We start from the raw sequence: 24,281 nt of genomic DNA, 5'->3' as shown, positions 1-24,281 counted from the left end.
TTGATTACTATTTGTCAACGGACATATATCACCTTGATCCACATGAGTATACGAAGTGGAGCATGTATAATACTTTGTACCTTGTATTAATTCCACACTCCTACTCTAAAATGTCATATACTTTGGTTTACTAGGGCAGCTAATGCGCGCGATGCACGTGCATAGCTAGTCATATCTAGTTACTCTTTCGGCTTGGTCTTAATTAAAAACACAAATTTAGTTATTGGCAAAATTAGTGACAAAAAAATATGTATACAACTATGTTTATGAGTATAAATATCCAAGACAACTAACATTAATGCATGAAAGCAAATAAGTACGTAATTAAATATTTCAAAGGGTATAATTGTCCAAACACTATTCATTAAAAAAACTTGTACATATTAATGAGGGTATATACGTAAATGCACATTTTAAAGGGTATAATTGGCATTACACTATTCATAAGAGTAAGTTTCTACTTTTTATTACGTAAAAATGCACATTTTAAAGGGTATAATTGGCATTACACTATTCATAAGAGTAAGTTTCTACTTTTTATAAGGTAGGGATATCATATTGATACAAGATTAAGCACCATCTATCTACATACATATGATATTGATATCCTTTTTCATTTAATTAATATTCTTAAAACCTTTTTAGTACCCCTCCCTAAACTATACACGAACATGGACATTATCCAATTATGGGAAAATATACACTAATTAATCAAAGAAGGAACAACAAACTTTTTGTATAACAGTAAAATCACATGAAATGCAAAAAACAAAGGGATAAAAGTCTAAACAGTATTTGTTTGGTTCTTTTTAATGGATGTAAAATGGTGAGAGGTTTACATCATTATTGGACCATGCCTTGCATTCGAATATATTATTAAAGGTGGATTAAGATGTCATAACATGCTTTGTGTGCTAATGAAGATTACAAGTGCTATTTTTATTTTACTCAAAAGTTGTATGTTAATAATCGATTTTTTTATGTTACTAATGACTAATTGCAGTTGGGTGGTCGATCACTCTCAATTTTTTTTGTACACAAAAATCCATCATTGTATAAGCACTTTTCAATTATTATTACTCCGTATTGTTTAATTTTAGCTAACCTTTTTATAAATAAATTATAATTATATATACAACCGAGTATGACATATATATCTGATCTAATAAGACTTAAGGCTTGTTCACATTTACTGAATTGAACTCATTGAAGTTGAACTGAACTGAACTGAACTGAATATTTTATGAGAGAAAATTGTAAAAAAATGTAATTTAGTAATGATTCAAACTTATAGCCTTATACTCCGTAGAGTGATGTTCAATAATGTTGATAAGTTGGACCATCAAACGAATGTTGTATTGTTGGACCATAATTATGCTCAAATAATTTATAGGGTATGTGCTCTAAATGATGCCACATGAGTGAGTACATGATGCATATCGAAATCATATCTATATGTATTGTAATACATTTGCATTAATTGACTATATATATCTTGGGATGCTCTAGAATCTTCATCAATTTAAGACCTTAATTAATAAATTCCTCATCCCCAATTCCCCAACATTATGTATCAAGATCCACATTCATTCCATAATCATGAGAGCCTTTTAGCTAGAGTCAAACGATAAACGATTATGGACTATTTGTACTCCAAATAATATTGCAGTAGTACGGAGTGATTACAAAGAGACAAAGAGTTTTTTGGTGGTAGAACTACTTAGTAGACACATACATCTCCTAACATAAATCTTTTAGCCTTCTTCAATATAAGTCAATCTATTATGCCATTAAGAATATATATCCTCCTTAGTTCTCCTACTTACAACAAACTCTATTTACACATAATATAATATAGGAATCTCATAATGTGATTAATAGAGCTTGCATTTATTTATGTTACTAATGACTACTCTTATTATTTGACTTTAAAATAAATAAATTAATAAATAAAATAAAATAAAAATAAAAATAAAAAAATGAAAGGCTAACCTGATCTAGGTGTCCAAAATCTGGCTGAGCAATATTTTTTTTAATTACCTTGGATTTTTTTTTTCTTTTTTGAGGGATTATTTTACCTTGGAATTGAAGTGATCTTAAACCCTAAAGTGCAATCATTTAAATTGTATCAATATTACTAAATACCGAACACACTTAAAAAGAAGAAATTTCAAGCTAAGGTTTGACAATAACCGTACCTATACCTGGTAATTGATCGGGTTTTTTGTTTTTGCATCGAAGCTTGGTCCAAAGATCATCCGGCCAAGATCAACTCTAGGTTTTACTACGAACGAACAATAATTGCATACATACAATCATATTAAGTCGATCGATCATGCAGGCATGTTGACATATACCAACATATAACAAATAAGCACAAATAGTACAATACAAATGCACATGCAAAATGACAAAGACCCATATCATATCATATGAAATACAAGTATAGCATATATCCCCAAATAAATTCAAACAACCAACAAAGAGCCACATGTTAGAAGAAGGCGGCAGGAGGCAATAGGCCCATCAATGTCTTGGCTTGGCCAGGCACTTGGAAGAAGGATAACATTAACACTCAGGCCCCCCTCCTTCATTTCATTTTACAACAACTATATATGGTTCATTATATTAGTCCACGACCACCACCTTCTGAACTAACCAATTATATTATCAGATAATATGGCGCTCCTCAATTTGCCATCACCTACATTTTCCACCCACCACACCCTTGTTTCGTTATAAAGCTCGATGTTTCGCTTTCATACAAATTAAAGCTATCCAAAAATTATCATGTCGGAGGAGAGTATGACTACATATAAGTCTAGCTACCAGAGTTTCATCTTATACATCCTATACATATCTGACTGGTGTTAAATGGTGTAGCTAGCCTACCAGTCTTATGCGTTAGTCATTATCCTTCTACCCCTTTAACGTGGAATCACTAGTTCCAACTCATATAAGGTCGTTTAAATTATTTCAATAAATTGTATGTTCACCTTCTATAATCACCCACGTTTTCCACTCACCAGTCACCACACTCTTGTTTATTTATTGGTTAAAAAGCTTGATACTTCATTTTCATTTAAATTTGTCCAAAAGATATCCTTTTTTTTTTTTTTGGGTTGAGTTTTCATACATGCATGCATTCAACTAATACAAGTTATTTTCACCTTGATAGTCTTAGCTTATCTTGTCTCCCCATTGCCCAATTTTTGTTTCTTTTTCTCTTCTATGCTCATTAGTTCATGATCTAATATGGTTTTTCTCTTGAAAAATTGTATGGACCTCCTTAGTTTCCGCACCTTGCTCTAATCTTGCTTTTTGTATTTGTTTTTGTTTATTTGAGTTGGATGGGACCCTTTACCCATCAAAACCTAATGTACTCCACTTTTGTAATAGTGATTATTGGTGTCTTTTCTTTCGAAATTGTGTTTCTAGGTTTCACTTTCATCCTTAATTAGGCTTTTGATCAAGTTTGTCAAATGTTACTTAGTTACTAATATGGTAAAAATCACACAATTAATATTCTAATAATTTAGAATGAACAAGTTCAACGATTGTGTGATGTGATTAACTATTCCTTTTAAAAGTCAATTTCTAAGATCACTTGTAAAAGTTTTTATATCTTCATTATGTCTTTTAATAATCTCGTCTTTTTCTAAAAATATAAATCGCAATACGGTGAGACAAATATAAGTTATTGGACATTTCATATAAGTTTTTGAACATCTCATCATTATGCTCTCAATTTTTGAAATTTAGATACATATTTTTAGATATTTCATTTTTATATAATTAAATATCTCATATTTTAAAGATAAAAATGTACTGTGTAAAGGACCGATATATTTTTAACACAATATATATAACTTAACTAACTAAATTATGTGTAAAATATTCAATAACTAATAGGCCCGGGTATACGTGGAGGGTGTCCTTTTAACCATAATCCCTTTATATGTCTTTAAAACTTATACATGTTTTTTCAATATTAGTAATAATTAGGCTACTTATAACATCTATAATCCATGATGACAAATAGGATTATGGAAAAGTTAAAAGATAGGGTAATTGCCATGTTAAAAAAGTTCAGTCTTGCATGGCTAGAAATGGGGGAAAAAATAAGTAGGGGGGGTTGTATATATATAAGAGTTGAGACAACAAAGAGCCAACTCTCAGCTCCATCGCAAACTTAATTATTGAAACCGTATTACCCACCATCTGGCCTTTCACCCCTTTCAAGTTTCAACCCTCACCTTCTTCCATGCAAGTTGTAAAACTCTCTACCATGCAAGTTGTAAAACTCTCTCTATATTGTTTCGTATAAAATAAGTTTCAATATATTCGGACAAAATAAGTTCCAACACAATTATACGTTAAAAATAAGTTTAGACAAAATATGTTGAACCAAATAGATTCTAAGTATTCGTGCTAAACGTGATTGTTTTCAATAATTTAAAACTAATAATATAATCTTAGCTATGACTATTTTTTTTGAATGATTCAAAATTTGTGTTAGCTCAGGATCTCACTTATGATAATCTCAATTTATAAAGGTATTAGGGCCTGTTTACATTTACTGAACTGAACTGAATTGATTGGAGCTGAACTGAACAGAACTGAGCTGAAATGAATATTTTATGAGAGAGGGAAATTAAGAGCTGAACTGAATGAATTAGAGCTGAACTGAACTGATTAGAGCTGAACTGAACTGAACTAAAATTAAGTAAATGTGAACATTACAGGCCCTTCTGAACTGAGCTGAACTGAACTGATTTGAGCTGAACTGAACTGAACTGAGCTGAAATGAATATTTTATGAGAGAGGGAAATTAGGAGCTGAACTGAACTGAACTGATTGGAGCAAAACTGAACTTATTAGAGCTGAACTGAAATTAAGTAAATGTGAACAGGCCCTTAGTCTATTAGAGTATGGCCCTCAAACAATCCAACCTAAGAGTCCTAGCTAATATCTCCAATGAAATTAAACAAAATGGAAGTAATTAATCAAATCACTTAATTAAATGTTGAAGGCAATTTGTCAATATTTAATTAATTACATCATATAATCAAATTAAATCTTGTACAGAATGTCACAAGCCACCAATCCACCAGCATCTATCACAAAATTACGAGAAACCAAAGCAACGGCCAACGTACATTCAAAGGTAATTTGCACCAACTCGATCATTATATTCAATTTGAAGATGATCTCTTGCTTTGTTCTGATATATATAATTGAAAATTTTAAAATGACCTTTCATCACATTTATATTGCAAGTGTCTAAACAATTCAGATCTTAACTAGACAATTAGGCGTCAACGTTTTCCAAGTTGTGAGGCTTACATCATCTCAATTGTTTTTGTAGGCATCAACCCCTCTCTTAGCATTAATTGTACCATTTGATATGTTCCCCTCACGATATCGGGTCTCATCTTTCAATCAAGCTTTTTCTACCTATATCGTTTTATTATTGATACGTTTAATTTTAGAATACGTACACATAAAGATGACATTGGTTCATCACCTAATTAGTTATGGCGTATTTTAAAATTTGAATAGAAGAGTGGTGGATAACGAACTAAGTATAATCATAGAACTGTTGATACCAAACCCCGTAAAAAATAGGAAAAAAATAATTCTTTTTACTCGTACATAGATTGTAGAAAGAAGATTAAAATTCATTTATAACATTGTTGTAAGAGTCCCATTTATCATCTACACTGTATATGCATGTATTCATGCTTTATTTCATGCTAATTTATTAGACATGCATGGGAATGATGGGAGCTGAATTTGGTCAATTTACCATTTTTATTTTTTCCTAGTTAATACATAAAATAAAACAAAAGCACGTGTTAAAATGTGGAAAGACGTAGATAATCACTTATAGGGTCCCATATTTTTCATCTTTAGAACACCAAATATATATTATTAGGGCATATAACAAAACTATATAATAAGAAAAAATTAGTAAGTCGTAGTACATAATAACATAATTAAATTCTGTTGAATCTTAAATTATTGTTCTATAGATGTAGCTGCATGCATCAGCTTGGTAGCTAGCAGTAGAATGTTTGATTATTATGATTATGATTTATGACAATTTAAACAGACAAATTAAAAAGGATGATTAAGCATTCCACCTATCTATATATTATCGAATTTATCGTCTGTTTATTATGGTAGTGGCATTTTATCTTTTATCAAGAATTATTATGATTCCTAATTCAAAAGAATAATTATAAGTGAACAAGAGGGCAAAACAAACGAAATAATTAAAAGGGTAAAGGATAAGTAATGAAACGTGTTAGGTGCTAATTTAGGCCACAAATCTTTAGTATAATAATAGATAATAAAAATCATAATGTTAGCTACAGAAGAACATATCTAGCTTTCTTTCTTTTCAATCATGGTTGTTGTTGATCTTCATAGAGTAATTAATTCATTGGTTGAATGTTTAGATCTCTATATTGTTAATGCATGATACTCTACATAAAAATAGTTACGATTTTTAATTATATCTTCAACTTAATACTAAGTATTTGCAATAGTTTATTATTGGCCTTTTTGGAAGTGCAATATCTTCAATAATATATTTTGAGCATAAAATACTATAGTGTAAAAATTTTGAGCATTATAGAATTGAAAAAACCAAAACATTTTTTCAGATAAATTATTTATAGTATACACTGTATTAATTAAATCCATCCACATATCGAATAGATTAAAAAATAAAAAAAATAAAAAATAAAAAAAAAAAAACCCTTAATTTTAAGGTATAAAATGACTCCTCGGACAATTGGTGGGTCAAAACAATTTTTTTAGCCATGTACAAAGAAATAACCACATACGGAGTTCCCTCAAAAAAAAAAAAAACCACATACAGAGTAATAAATTTAATTATACCATGCGCAAAGTATAACCGGTTGTACATATATAATAAAGTAATTGCTTGTATTAGAAATAATAGTAGATCTATCGAATCACATATTTTACTTTTCATTACTCTATGTATAAAACTTCTCGAATACAGTAGATTTAATACTACCTCCGTTTCTTTTTAGTTGACACGTATTCCTTTTTAGGAAGTTTCTATTTAGTTGACACGTTTCCTTTTTGGGTAAATTTTTTACCTTGTATTTACAAGCTACTCCACTTGATTTTTCATTCTCTATCACTCTCTCTCCTTTCCTTAATATATGTGCCTAAATCAAACTCGTCAACTAAATAGAAACGGAGGAAGTAATTGTCTAAATAATTTAGCTAAATAAATGCTAATACATCAGTATATTATTTGTTCTTGGTTCTTAGTCGATTCTTTTGAAAATTTGGCACTAAAAGCCTATCTACTAATCGTAAAATAAACTTAGTGCTTCTACTTTTCAACGATTTTTAGGGGTGCAACTTTAATTTTCTTGGGATGCAATGCAATAGGTTAATTGGGACCCTTTTTAAGATTATGGAGTAGATTCAATTAGCATTAGCTACGACAAGGAGCCTACTTCCCTCCTTTTTTTTCCTAATGGAACCTCCAAAAGAAAAACCCTATACTATAACAGCATATTATATATAGAACGACATAGAGATATTATTATAGTCCTATGTTTATTTTTAATTAATGAAAAACATGAAGAATCTTATTAATTTACTACTCCTATAAAGAAATTACAAAGAAAAGATACTCTTATTCCCTTTACATTATTATGAATCTTATTGTATCATGCAATAATTCATGCCTATTTAAGATAGAATATATCTTTTGAGTGTAAAAAAAGCTGTACATAATCCTCTGTAGTTTAACCAACTAAGCCAGTTATTATAAATTTATGATTCGTACGTGCCTAGTATGGTACAATTTATTGTAATGATAATTATGATCGGAGAGTCAATGATAAAATTGATGTACTTTATTAGCTTTTACAAGTTACAATTTACAAATTACAGTTACAGTCGTGCGTACCACATAAGTTGTGTAACTGTAGGGTATGTAAATGTAGCGGGAGATCGAAAAATAGTGAAAAGGGCCTACCAACCATATTATACCATACTAGATTGCTAGTGGTTTGTCACATACCAAAACATGAAACACCCCCACCAGTGACCAACCTTTCCTTATATAATACAAGATACCCCCTTTCTATTCATCCCCCAAACACAAACATGGGTTTCCCAGTTGGATACACCGAAGTATTCATCCCAACTCTCTTCATCCACACTCTCACCTTCTTCACATTACTCCGTAAATTCCTCTTCAACCTCTTTAACTACATGGGCCTGTCCGACTTCCTCGAGCCAGGCCCTATACCTCTCGAACAGCTACCTCCACCACTAAACGCTACTACCACCCCTCGGATAACGGTGGGGCCCACCTCCCCACCGTTATCCGCCATCGTAACACGAGAGCTCCTCCCGCTCGTACGTGTCTCCAAGGAGCAACAAGAGAAGGAAAGCTGTGCAGTGTGCTTGTATGAGTTTAGCAGTGGAGAAGAGATCAGGTGGTTATCCAACTGTAAACACATTTTTCATAAAGATTGTCTTGACCGTTGGATGGACCTTGATCATCGTACATGTCCTCTTTGCCGTACACCTTTCCTTCTTCATGATTTGCTTGATGAGTTTAATCAACGGCTATTAGCTGCTGATTCTTGCGATCTTCTTCAGTATGTTGATCATTATAACTACACTGGATTTTCTCCTCTTTAATTTCTTTTTACTAGGATAAAATAGCTTAATTTGTCACTTTTTTTTTAAAATATTTCTTAGTGTATATGATTATGAGGTTGTACATCACTAATGATAATTTAGGAGGTTTTTGTTCATAATAATATAATAAAAACATATTGAACATTTTATATGATACAAGTATATAATTTTCTTCTAAACTTTATAGTGTCATTTTCAATATTTTTTGTTCATGATTAAATTACTAATTACTTGTATATATATAGGTAGATAATAATGATGATTAACATCGTATATATTTATTGTAATTTAAGCAAAATAATCATTGTACTTAATTGTAAATCTAATTATCAGTATAAATTGAGTGTAATTTGCTAAAATTTAACTTATCCTACAATCTATTAGGCTAATAATAATCTTTTTCGTACAAAATAAATTATATGATTAAAATTCATAATTGTACGGTTTTATGATAATGCCTAGTGAAAGTGGATAGGACCATGAGAGGTTCAAAAATCATTACCAAAAAATAAAAATAAAATTAAAAATTGAAAATCTTAATAAGTACTCGAAAGTAATTGACACAGATAGCTAGATAACAAGCGATATGATCGGATCCTGTCACCATATAATAGCATAATTTTGCAATTATTTTTTTTGCAATAGGTAGTTGTACTAGTGGATCAGTGTTTGTATGTGGTCCTGCATGTGTATAATTACAATAATAATACTACTAATAATGTATTTTTTATGTGTAAAATGAAGAGGAAAAAACAAATCTTTTGATTAATAATTCATGTTCTAGCCACTAATTTACATTTACCCATGATCACCTCTTAATTATTTTAAACTTTATACTCTAAGATGCAATCATCAATTACACTCTAAAAATCAAAGTTTTTAGATATCCAAAGATCATTATAAAAGTTTGTTTTGTACCTTAAAGTACCTTAAAGTAATAAACCAATTTTTTGTCTCTTCGTTTTGAGAATTTTTGATAATCGAAGTAGCTTCTCATCGAAACTCAATGATAGTCGTACTCGTACTGGCTAAGTTCGATTCTCACCTCTGGCCAGTATATGTGACACAAGTCATCCTTGGTAAGATTTATACTCCATATCTATAATTTCAATTAATACATACATATGATAAATAATAATAATACAATATTAATCCGACTTATAAATTAGTAACATAAATAATTAAGATAGGAGAGAGATTGTGATTGTGTATGCAGAAATCATGTGTATAAATGCTTTAACACTTTTCCCAAACTTGATAATATGGGTGACTAAATCATGCCATCCTAGCAAATCTTGTATTCTTGTCCCCCATTGTTTTCTTAGTAAACACATTACATACAAAAGGGACCATATTATAAAATTTATTTAAATTTGGAGACATAAAATGGTTCAATGTTTTTCAAAGTATAGTAGTTGTAGTAAGTGATGAATGAGTAGTATCTAATTTTTGGGTGTATGTGCACACTTGATCTATCCCTATCTCAGGCTTCTGTACTCTGAATTTCTCCTATTTCTGTTAATTTTTTCAACTTGCTGTTAAACTTTTTCCTCTACTAAGTTGATGGCACATGTCCTTTATTATTTTTCCTGACACTTCTATCGTTCCCTTTCTTTTTCTTTTCTATCCCTTTATTTTCTTGGTTGGGACGGGTGGATGTAATGTCGGGGACTCATCAAACACTCATGATAGTAATGATTTATGATCGGATTTATTAAGCTGGGAAGAAGGATACTGGTGGGAGTTGAAGACAAACAATGTAGAAAGACTTGTAGCTTTCGCATCACAACATGTGCATACATGGATAGCGTCAATGAGAAGTATGTATTAAGCATATATCGTACATACTCAATAGTTTTATAATACGATTATATATGTGATCGATGTCAACAAGAAGTGGGTAATTTAATCATGCACTAAACCCAATACGAATATATAATTAAGGCATCATAAGCAACTAATGATGATTAATTATAAGAAAAATGATGACAAATCTTGAAATTAACAAAAATTGGCTGCCGCCTAAGCTAAGGAATATGTCAAATCCTAAATGCTGTAATACCTAACAGTGTAAGTGTGTAACACCCACCCCAACTTTAATTAAGCACCTAAAAGTCTCCATTGTTAATAACCCATTTTTGTCATTGATTTTGGGCCTACGAATCTTTCTACCTTGTCGGCCCTGGGGCCCATTCCCCTTGCTTCGATCCTGCTTACAGTAAATACTACTCTAATAACTCTAATTTTAATTAGTCTCCTTGTTTAAGTATTTAATGAGTAAATATTATAGAAATGGGGTTCTCTAAATCTAAATGACTAAATCTACCTCAAAAGTGTAAAAACAAACTTGATTGGTAACTTAAAAGGTTTTTTTTCATACATACGGAACATTCTCTTTTTATCTCATGTGATGTGGACCCTCTTACCCACTAATTACGAAATATTTTTCAATCAAATTTTAATCTCTACATTAAAACTCTTATCAATTGTCGTATATGTTCTCAAACGTAACATGAAGATAACTTGTTGACATACGAGCATAGTTATTTTAGAGGACTAGTTTACCAGTGAACCATGAGAGTGAGGACATTATGATCAAGACGCTTAGAGAGTGGTATCTTCAATTATTTTTGTTGGAAAAGTGTACTCTATAGTGGCTAATATAGCCATAAACTCACATAGTCTAATTAAACAAATTGCTATTAAATTGCCAACAATTCAGACAAAAAATTTGAGGAAGTATACAGTGGGTTTCCTGGAAGAAACATAATCTAGCTATTAAACAAGTGAATTGAAGTTGAGCATAACATTATATTTATGCTGATGATTTTTTTATTGCAATCCGACCAAGAATGTTGGACACCAGGAATCAAGTACATTATAGATGTCCTTATTATATCTAGTGATTGCTCTTATTATCACTCCATTATTAAACTCATCAACTCTTTTTGCTATTCTATACTGATATATATTTATTTGCTCATATTCATGATTAAGATTCATATTATAAGTAAACAAAATAAGGCCTTGCCCTTGCCAACCTCCTTTCAAAGATTGCGAAATTTGCCCATATATAGTTTGTATCAACCAATTTGGTCATGCTAAGGTTTGATCGTTATATGTCTGCTCGAATCAAATTAGACGAGTTGCATTTGATCAGCTCTATCACAATGATCATTAATCAAGCATGAAAGTAATGACAGTTTAAACAAGTAAAGCATTTGGTATAGTACACTGTCACAATTGGAAGAATAGCATTAATATTTTCCGTCTTCTTACAATAATAAGGCTTTTTATTTGCATCATAAAAGCAAGTAAATAACAATATTCACCCTTATATAATGCATAATATCATTCCTTCTTATGCTTTCCTACAAAGAAATTTGCCAACACTTCACAACTCTGTATACATTTACTAATCAAGAGCATATATATATGCATAACTAGCCTTAAACTAACGGGCAGGATAACCATATGCAACGGCAATCTGAGGATTCCCACCAACTGGGGGAGGAACTCTGGGATCCATGCGTGACATCTGCTGTACAGGAGGGACTGCCATTACAGGAGGAAACGCGCTAATGATGCCATCTCTTTTATCTAACTCAAGCTTATGCTGCGTCTGCATTTTATCATTAACATAGAGTGATGAATTACTATTAGGATAGAAAATTTAATCCAAAAACAAAAGAGCTTTTTCCTGGTAGATTGTTCTGTATCTCAAAGTTGACATAATATGTTAAATGGTACACAATCTAGGAAATTAATACTAGTAATTATTAACAAATGACAGCAAAAATTTGCAGAGTTAAGTAGTTTTTTTTAGTTTTGTATACCTGCATACATGCACAAACCCTGCAAAAAAGGCCAAAAATTTGATGAATTAGTTTGTATATAGTCATCAAAGCAACAAGATCAAAGTTGAATCAGTGTACACAACAAACTTACGTGCACATAACTGTATCCGATAAACAGTTCAAGCATTGTGAAAGGTCATTGAGTTCTTCGCTTCCAGTTAAGCAAGCAACTATTGAACATAAGCATGCAAAATACTGTAGGAAGAACATGAATCCCTAACCCCCATAAAAACCATCAGTTAGTACAATTATCAATGAAATTGTGGAAATCAAACATTATAAAGGGGAAGATGGAGTTATACAATTATGCAGTTATCACATTTTGTAGTGTGAATGTTGAACTCGTCTTGCAACAAGAAGCGCGTTGAGGCAACAGAATTTGAGAAACAACATACAACCTGAAATAGAAACACTAAGTTCATAAGGACCAAATTGTGCTTGTCCTGTCACAAAATAGTAGTCCACTTTCCTTTTAATAAGGGCCAGCTCATTGGAAAGACAAAGATCAGTAGACTAACTCATACTATGATCACAATTGAGAAGCAAAATTCAAAGCATAAAGGATAATTATTATGGTACTTTTACTCGATAATTCTTTAATATCACCCCAAACTACATACATTTAGAGATCGGCCAGTACCAAGTAATTGAACACTAATATGTTATATCAGAACAAACTAGCTAGTACAAAAATTATAAAGTTAAACGCAAATTAAAGCAAGAAAGGCAATGTAAACCTCAGTACAAAGACAAAATTGAGGACATTTTTGCTCTCCACATTTGCCATTACAGGGCATATATCCACCACAACATGTGTATCTGTCAGAAGAAAAAAAAAAGTGTCAGCATGTTATGTTCATGCATATACACAAAAGTTTCATAATAGACTACTTAAAGTTGAAGTTATGCAAGAGATGTGTTCAATTAACCTTCTCATATCACCATACAAGGCTCGTTTGCGAAGCATGTAAGAAGCACATGGTGCACTGCATATCAGATCAACAAAACTTTATCAAGACATATCATAAAACATACATTTACAAGTTAACTTTATTTAGCCTTTAGGGCATGAACCAGTGAAAAGTTTGTCCACAATTAACCATTCTTAATTAATTTAATACATGTTATATGATCTTTTAGAAATTTTGGAAGGGAGTCAAAAAAATTACTCACCACCAAGCTGCATAACAACAATCTGCAAAGTTCCAAAAACAAATTGTAAATATATAATCGAATATTAACAAGGGGTATAAATAATTAAGAAAAAAAAAATAGAGAAAGGAAACAACAAGCAGGATTAACGGAAAGAGTTTGCATGAGTTCGACGGTCCAATTATTGTGATAGCTTTGCCTCATTTTCATCTTTTCCAATTGCGCGTCAGAAGCCATTTTTATTATTAAGAGTTAATAATAATTGATTCACCACCAAAATTCAACCCGATGTATGATTAAATTTTTTTTTTTTAAATGTTAATATTATCTTAAGAAATAATCGCAAGAAATTTTTTTTTTTTTTTTTTTTCTTTTTGACAGAAGATATTGATTTCAATTGTTTTGTGTTAGTAAATAAATAATTAATGGAAATGACGAATAAAAATGGTGGAATTATTGGATTGAAGAAGAAAAGGACTGAAATGCGGTAATAAATAACGGTGGAAGATAGGAATAGTCTAATTATAGAGTAACTTTCCAAATTTGCGTTGAATTTTTTTTGTTTTGTTCATTTTTAGAATTGTTAGTTTTTTGGGCATCAACTAACTGTCTAACTAATGTAATAAAGTGGCGCTAAACCCGCCAATTATGGCTTCAGCCCTTCAACTTAAAAATGTTTTATTACAATTTGATTACATCTGTTTTACTAGTCATACCCAATTTAGAAATGTTTTCGCCTTTAAAGACACAATTCTTCTTTAATTAGGGGTGATTTGAAAGCCCCAACTAGATCAGTTGGTGAGAATTTTACTTAAAAAGTGAACAACCGTTCTATTATAATATTCAATAGGTAATAAAAATTGAATCTTTAACCGTGCCATTAAGTAGTCACTTAGATCTCATAAGTTTTTTTAGATATACTGTGTTGTACTTAATATTACCAAAAAATTATACTCCGTACTTAATAGTGATTGATTTTCTTTACAAATAACTATACTACTATGGATAAGTTTTGTTTTGGACAACAAAATTAAATACTTGTAGCATACATTAGGAATTTCTTGATTTTCAGTGTTTACTTTTCAAGGTCTCTAATTTAAACTTTTTCAATCAATAATATAAATTACATAAAAAAAAAAATTGAAATTCAGTAACATACTAAATTGTCAAAATAAAGGTATACTCTACAAAAATAGAGGTTATATCATTTATGAAAATGAAAAATGCTGTAGCAATTATCTGAGTAGAGGTCTAGTAGAGCATGGCCTTTGCCCTTTGGTGTTAATAATGAGAAATTGAACTCATTTTAAATTGGGCTTTGGCCCATAGTTTCAGAACGTTGGGCAAGGCCCATAGGCTAGCTACATGGCCTATTAATACTCTGCCTTTACTGGTCCTATTAAGCTCTTACCCCTTTTAGCGGACTATATATATACGGAGTACTATGCATTATGTATTACCTCAGTTTTATAATGTTCTCAAATATTTTTTCTATCTTTTTCGTTTTATACTATTTTAAACGTTTTTCACTTTATTTCATTTCTAAAAACTATTTTTACTACTATATCGTGTTATTTCACAAATATTTACACATTTTTATTTATTATGTCTCTCTTATTTTATCGTAGTGTAATTAGTAATCTAAAATTGATTAGTCTTGATAATTCGAGTAATTTGTACTTTCCCTACTTTAAAAAAAAATGCTATGTTTTATGTTTAACTATTATATTTGTCAATGCATAATTTAACTAAATGTCTAAGTACTTCGTATAACTCATTTAATTATAAATGATTAACACTTATAAAAGTTTTTCACGTCGCTCACATTTCTTACTTTTAAGTAAACAATTGACTTAACATAATATATATTACTGAAAAGTCTTCTAAAACTTGTTATCGATTAAATAAATGCAATAAATGGCGGATGGAATATAAAATACAATCTTATTTGGATACAAAATATATGTTTATGTCAATTAATTGAACAATTTCTTATATCGTATAACAACTAAAAAAGTTTTACCAATTAAATTAACATAAGTTTGAAGTGAAAATGCTACACCCTCCGTCCCTAAATTACATTTCTATTTCATTCTAGCATTTATTCCTCACATAATAGAGGAAAGTAATAATGTAATTTAGGGACGGAGGGAGTATAGATTTTTTAAATTGCCCACAATTGCATTTTTGCTTGTATTGTTTGGATCAAAATAAACTAGACTAGTTAAAAAGGTCGGATAAGATTTAAATTCTACACTAAACTTGGTGTAACATTAAATTTGAACATAGTAAAAAAAATGACCCAAATTTATGAATTATTTAATTTATTTGATTGAATAAAAAATTATAATAAATGAAGAAATAAGGTAAGTATAAAAATAAAAAAAAAATAGTTTGAGCTATTAAAAAAGAAATTGAGATTAGCATTGTACAAAAAAAACCCTATCTATTCATGTTTGTATATATTGAAAATTATACAATCTAAAGTAACAGATTGGATGATGGTGGCTTGTGCAAAATTTTTAATCTACTTAGGGCCTGTTCACATTTACTTAATTTCAGTTCAGTTCAGTTCAGTTCAGTTCCAATCAGTTCAGTTCAGTTCCAATCAGTTCAGTTCAGTTCAGCTCTTAATTTCCCTCTCACATAAAATATTCATTTCAGCTCAATTCAGTTCAGTTCAGTTCAGTTCAGTTCAGTTCCAATCAGTTCAGTTTAGTTCAGTTCAGTTCCAATCAGTTCAGTTCAGTTCAGCTCAGTTCAGTAAATATGAACAGGCCCTTAATGTACAATTTACAAATAAGTATTCTTATGCCCACTAGATTAACAATCACTTTTATATACACCCGGTTTTTAGTAATTTACTGTACATCGGGTTCACTTTTGTTAAATTTAGTGTCACTTTTATCAAATTAAGTGTCACTTTTGTCAAATTTATCAATGAAGCATAAATAACTCTTATATATGTCAGAATAACTTTTGTGCGTTTTAGTGTAATTTTTGCCCATTTTATTGTCACTTTATAACGGATGTTCAGTAATTTATTGAACATCCGTTTTATTTAAAAGTTTGTGCTAGATTAATTGATTTATATGTAGTAGTGGGAGGTGAATTATTGATTATTTTTTCAATGTAAAACACAAGCGTTAGAATTATTTTCTTTTATTTGTTTCTTTAAAAAAAAAAAACATCATTGCAGGAGGGAAAAATAGGAGTGCAAGAACGAATAAGAATGAGAAGAGAAAACGAATGTTAATTAGGAACAACAATGGAAATTATATTCTTTCAAAAAAAATGAAAATTATTTCCCTCCATTTTATGCCAATTAATTTAATTAAACGAAGTAAAACAAATGTAACCAAAGACTTGCACCATTACGTAATCTATTGCCGAAAAAGGCACCACCTTTGGACAAAAAAATTATGACATGTCATACCTACAGTCCATTTCTATGATCCAAATATTAAAATAATATAATACATGTGGATGCTATTCATGTAATTACACACTCAAACCAAGGGTATAATGGAATTTCAAAATTCTGAAATATCGAGAAAGCAACAGAAACTCATCTTCATTTTTATTTATTTTTAACATTTTATGTATTTTTTTATTGCAACCACACCAAACAAAAAAAAAACTTAAAAAAATAAACCCTCATTATAAATAGAAGTAACTCCACGTCTATGATAAGAGATCTGCAAAGTTAGACAACAAAAAAAAAAAAAAAAAAAAAAAAAAAAAAAAAAAAATCTGCAAAGTTAGACAACGACGAATAAAAGAGAGAAAATATTAAATTAAAACATCCTTTCAACCCTCCACAAAAAAAAAAAAAATCTGAAGAACTGAAAGAAAGAAATTATTTCTAGCAGATCTGAAATTCGTCGAAAAATCAAGAAAAAAATTATGAGGATTAGAAAAAACGCAAGGCTAATATCATCTTCATCTTCTTCATCATCATTTCTAGTTTGTCAGCTCAATCGTTCTCCTTGGGATGTCGACTCTTTCTCTCTCCAGGTATTTTTATTTTCATTTTTTTTTGAATTATTTGGTTTTCAGATCTAATTTTGTTTCCCAACAATTTCAATTTCATACTTTGTATTAATTATTTTGAGAATTATTGTTACATTTTGTTGCATTTTTATTTTTTTTCTGCAAAAAACTATTGTAGGCGCGATAAAATAAAAGTAGGGTTTGAAAATGGAGTTTTCCATTTCTAGGGTTCTAAGTAGTCAATATATATTTGATTTTAGATGATACTATTAAGCTGTAATTATCGTATTTAGAGTAGGTTAATGGTTTAATTAGTTCATCTTCAGTTAGCTTGTTTATTATCATTTCACGACGTCGATTAATTTCATTCAGGGTGAATGGGGAGATGGATTTGCCGTTAATGGAAGCTTAGCGGATGCGTTTCCTTCTTCAGACAGGTATTTAATTAGCTAATCCTCGTATTGTCTACTTCAATTATTTTTATCTCCGATGAAATTATTTTTTTTCTCGAGTTCTAGGGTTTTAATTTTGGAAAGGTTTTTTTTTAAAAGAAAATTTTTCCGCTTAAATTTAGAAATTGATAAAAACAAAAGTAGTTTTCACTTTTTATGCTTTTATGATTGAAATGGTGGTTGTTAATACAGCTTCCCTAGTGGGGAGTCCATGGAATTATCGTTCGAGTACGTCGAAAAACCACTGCCCCCGCCACCACCACCGCAGCCTCTTCTCGAGGAGAGAGAAATTGTAAGAGATGAACAACAACAACAACAACAACAACAACAAATTGGTGCTGGCAATGGTAGGAGTAAAGGGTGGCAACATATCCATCACCAACTCAAGCCGCCACCGCTTAAGGTGGCACTTCCGCCAATCCCCACTCCTCCAAAGAAGCGGGGACGGCCTAAGAAGCCCACCACACCCGCGACAACACCTTCGACACCAACGGTAGTCACCCCGGCAGCCACAAGACCCGTGAATAATAATAGTAATAGTAGCAATAGCAACCCGTATGAGTTTTACTATTATTCCGGGTTCGGGCCGAGGTGGAGCAAGAGAAGAGGAGGGAGCAAGCACAATGTGGGTAATGATGGCAATTATTTCAACACAGCGACAATCAACGAAGCTGACGAATCGGGTGGTTCTTCCTCAACTAGTCATAATATTATGAGTGAAGACGATAAAAATGATGACGACAACAAGAAAATGAAGGGTAATACTACTACTAATACTACTAAAATTGTTGAGATGGATAGTAATTTGGATAATGAAATCGACTATATCGAAGACGATTTCGATGATGATGATGAGGATGAAGATGAAAATAATGGTGGGAGAAGAATTCGTAAGCCTGTGAAAGCTAGGTCACTCAAATCGTTAATGTGATTTTATTATCAATGCCAAATTTTGCTTAGTTGCTGCTAGGAAGGTCGAAGGTTGTAGCTTGTAGGTTTTCTTTCTTTTCTTGTTTGTATTTGTCGAAATTTTATGGTGCTTTTTTTTTTTTTATTTTTTCTTTTTCTTTTTTCTGATGTGTTGTATTGTGCTGTCATTTGACGTAGCTAACCGACGAGTAAGTATAGCAAGCCTTTTTTTTTAATTTATTTTGTGACTTCTATATTTTGGTCAAACTTTTAAGCCTAATGTTGTATTGCATATTTTTGCAATTGACTTCATAAATACTCCGTATTAGATTTGTTATTACTCCGTGATGGAGTTATTGCGTAATAAGGTAATGTTTCTTTCACCTTATTTAATTAAAGTTCAAAATAAATAATTCAATTTTGTAAAACTAAGGAAATTTTGTGTAGAACTACCTTAAAGATAGGATCTTTTGTGAACAACTACCCAATTTTTTTTTATTTGTTTAGAACTACCCATAAATTTGAAAACGTTTGGGTAGCACTACCCATTAACATTTTCCGTACAATTAAGACGTTATCGGAGCCCACTTTTTTCACTTTTCCCACCCAATTAACTCTCCCAATTTGTATAAAGGTTTTAATGTACCTTAATTAACCTAATTAGGGTTTTAATTAGAATTCATTTTAGGGTTCATGAGTTTAATATTATTTGGGGATTTTGATTTCTAAGGTTTGGGGGTTTAATTGAATTGGGGTTTTTGCTTATTTTAGCATTAATTGGCCATTGTAATTGAGAAAAGTGAAAAATTGGGCCAAAATAACATTTTAATTGGATGAAAAAGTTAGTGGGTAGTACTACCCAAACTTTTTCAAACTTGCGGGTAGTTCTAAACAAATAAAAAAAAAATGGGTAGTTGTTCACAAATGACCCTATCTTTAGGGTAGTTCTACACAAAATTTCCTAAAACTAATTTAAAAATTTGTAAAAAAAATAAGTAATATGAAAAAATTCTTAGTATAGTAGAGAACCATTAAATTGATTTTAATATAGTAGAAATATTTTACATTTAGAAAAATAATTTTAATTTAATAAAAATATTTTCAATTAAAAAAAAAAAGATAAAAATGAAAGATAAATTTGGGTATCACAAACATTTAAAAAAAAAAATCGGATATATAATAAAATATTATGCATCCGCTATTAAGTTACCTTAAAATGATCAAAAGTTACCTTGTAATGAAAGTAAGTTACCCAATACATAAGTTATCCTGATATTAATAATAATTATTTATGCTTTATTGTTAAAAGTTACCCAAAAAAGTCTAAAAGTTACCATAAATTCAATAAAAGGTAATAAAACTGTACATCGAAGGTACATTTAGTAAACTTTTAAAAAAATCGGGTGTACAATAATTATTGTACATCCATTATAAGATAGGCTAAAGTGATCAAAAGTTACCCTTGAAATGAATAAAAGTTACCCCTAAAATGCATAAAAGCTACTCAATACAAATAAAAATTATCTACGCTTTATTAGTAAAAAATCACATTTGAAATGACTAAAAATTTATTATTAGTGATTGAATGTAATTAAATTACCATTATAAAACTTTTCTTATTGTCTATTTATATAAAAATTGTATTGTGTTTAAAGTTACCCAAAAAAGGCATAAAGTTACCCTAAAATTAGGTAAAAGTTACCCTTATACTGCTCGATAGAGGTGTCCACCGTGCGAGTCGTGCGAGCTGGGTTAGGGTTAGGTGGGTCGCGGGTTGGGGTTTCATGACACACGACACGACACACGTTAGGTAGGGTGGGCCGGGTCGTGGGTTGGGTCGGAGAAGTTGGACACACTAGGGTTAGGTTCGTGGGTTAGATGGGTCGTGGGTGGGTCGAGCTGGGTTCGTGGGTTAGACGGGTCGTGGGTGGGTCGAGGTGGGTTCGTGGGTTAGGGTGGGTCAAAGGGTGGGTCGAGGTGGGTTAGGGTGGGTCGAGGTGGGTTCATGGGTTAGGGTGGGTCAAAGGGTGGGTTTGGGTTGAGTTGGGTTAGTGTGTTAGGGTCGGGTGGGTTCGTGTGTTAGGGTCGGGTGGGTGAAACGGCTAAATGGGGTGTGTGATGTTTTAATTTTTACAAAATTAACAATTTGATGGCTTGCTCTTAATTAAGATGCCTACGTATCCTTATATCACAAAATAAGGAATCAAAGCCAACGTAGTTCTTATATTGTACTTATTTTGGAATTTGGGGGAGGAAGGGGGGCTTGGACCTATCTTTAGAAAATTAAAATTTAATTTTTCAATTAAATTCTAATTTTCGAAAAATAAGTTGCCTACGTATCCCGAAAGAATCAAAGCCCACGTAGTTCTTAGCGTACCTGATTAAGACTTTTCTAGCCACCCATGTTTGTTGCATCATCATCCCCGGAAGCTGCATCATCCGTTGACGACTCCAATATCATCACAGGATCATCTTCATCGTCTTCGTCTTGCTTTAAACCTTGAGTTCTTCTTTCAGCTTGATCCCAATCTTTCTTACAAACACAAATTTGAATGCTTTCCGGAGTTAAGCGAGATCTTTTTTCATCTAACACTCTTCTACCTGCACTAAAAGCAGACTCGGAAGCAACTGATGAAGCGGGAACTGCAAGTATATCTTTTGCAATTCTCGCTAATATAGGAAAACTTTTTTGATGTTCTTGCCACCATTTTATAATTTGAAAGCTGTTGTTGGTCTCATGTTGATATGACAAATAATCATTAATAGCAAGTGTTGAAGAAGATGATGATGAGAATGATGTAGATGCTTTGTGTTTTTTTTTCATAACTTTATCAAGAAAACCAAATCTAGAATCGGAAGTACTAGTATTAGTTGGTGTAGCTAAATCAAAACCATAAATAGATGCATAATGATCATAAAGGTCTCCCAAAACAGATTTGCATTTGTTAATATATTCACTAACATCATAATCGATTCCTAAACTTGTATAATAAAATTCTAAAAGATTTTCCAAACCTTCAGCTTTGACACCGGGGTCAAGAATAGCAGCAATTCCATAAATAATTGGAAATTCACTAAAATAAGTATGCCACTTACGTTTCATGCTATCAAGAACGGGACGAAGTTCATCAATCTTCATATGCTCTTCGATGGTGTGAACAACTTTAACACACTCAATTACTACTAAATAAATGTTAGGCTCGTAGATATAAGAGAAAATATGAGTTGCACTATCAAAAGCATTTAAAACATCACGAACAAAAGAAGCATTAGTCCATTGACTTTCGGTTAATAACTCAGTAGGATCAACACGAGTCTCGTTGTAAAGTTGGGTCAAAATATCACGATACTTTATAGCATCATTCAACAAATTGAAAGTAGAATTCCAACGGGTAGGGGTATCAATAGACCATTGTCTTTTCTTAAGACCTCTTTCTTTACACATAGCTATGTACTTTCGTCTAACTGACTGAGTTATCCTAATCCATTTTATAACTGTTCTAATTGGGTTTAGCAATGGTTGCAACTCAGCGAGACCCTCTTGAACAGACAAATTCAAAATATGAGCACAACATCTAACATGCAAGAGACTACCACCCAACAACAAATGCAACTCGGAGTCATTTTTCAAATAGTCAATACACTTTGTGTTTGCAGTTGCATTATCAAGAGACAAAGAAAAAACTTTATTATTCAAGTGAAATTCTTTTAAACAATCCAAAATACGAACTTTGATGTTAAAACCGGTATGCCTTTCTTCCATAGCTTGAAAACATAGTATACGTTTTTGAATAAACCAATCATCATCCACCCAATGAGCAGTAATGCAAAGAAAAGGTTCGCCCATACTAGAAGTCCATGTATCACTTGTAAAACTAACACGACCATCAAAAGTACGAAATAATTCAATCAAACCACTCCTATATTTATAATAAGAAGTTTGTGTATAACGTCTTAGGGTGTTTCGGGGGACACGAGTAAATGCAGGTTGTAATGCAACTTTATTAAAATGCTCAACATTTGCATTTTCACCATAACTAAAAGGGTATTCATTAGCAATAACTAAAGTACTCATTTCATCAATCATTCTATCTTTATTATAATGGAAAGGTGTACCTCCGCCTGGTAGATGGCTCATGTATCCACCCAATTGTGTTTGGACGGGCAACTTACCCCCCGAAGGACGGGGGCCATTTTCGAACAAGTCGTGTTTATTTTGCAAATGCCGACTAAAGGTTCCGGTTCCATCTCCCGTTTTCCAACTATATGACTTGTCATTTGCACCTAGCGCCTTGCAAACTAGGCATGTATACGTGAACCTCTTTGGTTGACCGGGTTGCCATCCCGGGGGTGTGACGTCAACACCGTCAAAATGTTTCCACACCCAAGAAGTGTGTCCTCGACCTCTACTTTCACCGCCACCACCTTTCATAAATCAAATTATTGAAATTAATTTTTAAACGCTATTCATGAAAATAAGCTTTTAAATTTTAAATATTTTAATTATAATTATTTAAACGCATTTTTCATGGTAATTATAAATCATAGAAAATTGGAACTAAACGAACTTTATAATCATTAATAATAGTTTTTTTCAAATATTCATAACAATAAAAATTAAATTAGAAATTACCTTGAGATGAAGGTTGAGATGTTGGTTGTGATGGAGGTGGCATAGTTGAACTCGATGATTGGTGGGAGAAATGTTGTGGTGGAGACGTTTGAATATTTTGCCCATCTCCTAAACCATAATCTCCATATTCATTGACAAATTGGTTTAAATTTTCCGTATTAATTTCATACGAAAAATTTGCACCACCACTCCTTTGGCCACCACTTCGACCACCACTTTGACTCCTTCCCATTCCTCCTCTTGAGCCCATTTTTTTTTTTTTATGATTACTAATTATAATATGGAGAAGAACTTTTTTTTTTTTTTTTTTTTTTTAGAATCTTAAGAATACTAATAATAATAGTAAGGAGATTTTTTTTTAACAAAAATAAAACTCTATATAACACTAAATAACACTTGAGAATTTGAGAACAATTAAGAATTTTTTAGTAAGAGAGAAAGAAAGCTTGAGTTGTGTGGAAATTTCAATGAAATGGAATTGGTATTTATAGGAAAAATTGAGGGGATGATCATACAATACAAAAAAACTAGCCGTTAACATTCTTCATCAAATTCAAAAAAAAAGTAGCCGTTAGTTTT

The 24,281-nt window shown here is 31.4% G+C and overlaps 3 protein-coding genes and 1 pseudogene across 4 annotated transcripts; 2 read left to right on the top strand and 2 right to left on the bottom strand.

Moving 5' to 3' along the window:
* The first annotated feature begins 8,131 nt into the window (after nucleotides 1-8,131).
* Nucleotides 8,132-8,865, top strand: LOC145615121 (brassinosteroid-responsive RING protein 1 pseudogene; annotated as a pseudogene).
* A 3,161-nt stretch (nucleotides 8,866-12,026) lies between these two features.
* On the bottom strand, nucleotides 12,027-13,952 carry LOC145614880 (uncharacterized). The gene is made up of 8 exons (XM_081669952.1): nucleotides 13,853-13,952; nucleotides 13,737-13,758; nucleotides 13,493-13,549; nucleotides 13,301-13,382; nucleotides 12,866-12,961; nucleotides 12,655-12,779; nucleotides 12,543-12,561; nucleotides 12,027-12,328 (listed from the first exon to the last, which is right to left on the bottom strand). Exons 1-8 carry the CDS (start codon nucleotides 13,950-13,952, stop codon nucleotides 12,161-12,163), a joined length of 669 nt encoding a protein of 222 aa, XP_081526078.1. The 3' UTR covers nucleotides 12,027-12,160.
* Nucleotides 13,953-17,466: 3,514 nt separating this feature from the next.
* Nucleotides 17,467-19,511, top strand: LOC145615166 (uncharacterized). The gene is made up of 3 exons (XM_081670234.1): nucleotides 17,467-17,732; nucleotides 18,081-18,145; nucleotides 18,353-19,511. The coding sequence occupies exons 1-3, from the start codon at nucleotides 17,622-17,624 to the stop codon at nucleotides 19,089-19,091; spliced, it is 915 nt and encodes a 304-aa protein (XP_081526360.1). The 5' UTR covers nucleotides 17,467-17,621; the 3' UTR covers nucleotides 19,092-19,511.
* Nucleotides 19,512-21,382: 1,871 nt separating this feature from the next.
* On the bottom strand, nucleotides 21,383-24,022 carry LOC145615571 (uncharacterized). 2 transcript variants are annotated; one of them, XM_081670644.1, is made up of 3 exons: nucleotides 23,703-24,022; nucleotides 23,186-23,494; nucleotides 21,383-21,712 (listed from the first exon to the last, which is right to left on the bottom strand). In XM_081670644.1, exons 1-3 carry the CDS (start codon nucleotides 23,950-23,952, stop codon nucleotides 21,462-21,464), a joined length of 810 nt encoding a protein of 269 aa, XP_081526770.1. In that variant the 5' UTR covers nucleotides 23,953-24,022; the 3' UTR covers nucleotides 21,383-21,461. The 2 variants fall into 2 exon arrangements, with proteins under 2 accessions (XP_081526770.1, XP_081526771.1); XM_081670645.1 differs by having other exon boundaries at nucleotides 21,383-21,670.
* Between the last annotated feature and the right edge of the window lie 259 nt (nucleotides 24,023-24,281).

Source organism: Chenopodium album, chromosome 25 (assembly GCF_948465745.1).
Source record: "Chenopodium album chromosome 25, dcCheAlbu1.1, whole genome shotgun sequence".
NCBI classification, from domain to species: domain Eukaryota; kingdom Viridiplantae; phylum Streptophyta; class Magnoliopsida; order Caryophyllales; family Amaranthaceae; genus Chenopodium; species Chenopodium album.
The sequence above is the reverse complement of the archived record's forward strand: the minus strand, read 5'-3'. Positions and strand labels throughout refer to the sequence as shown.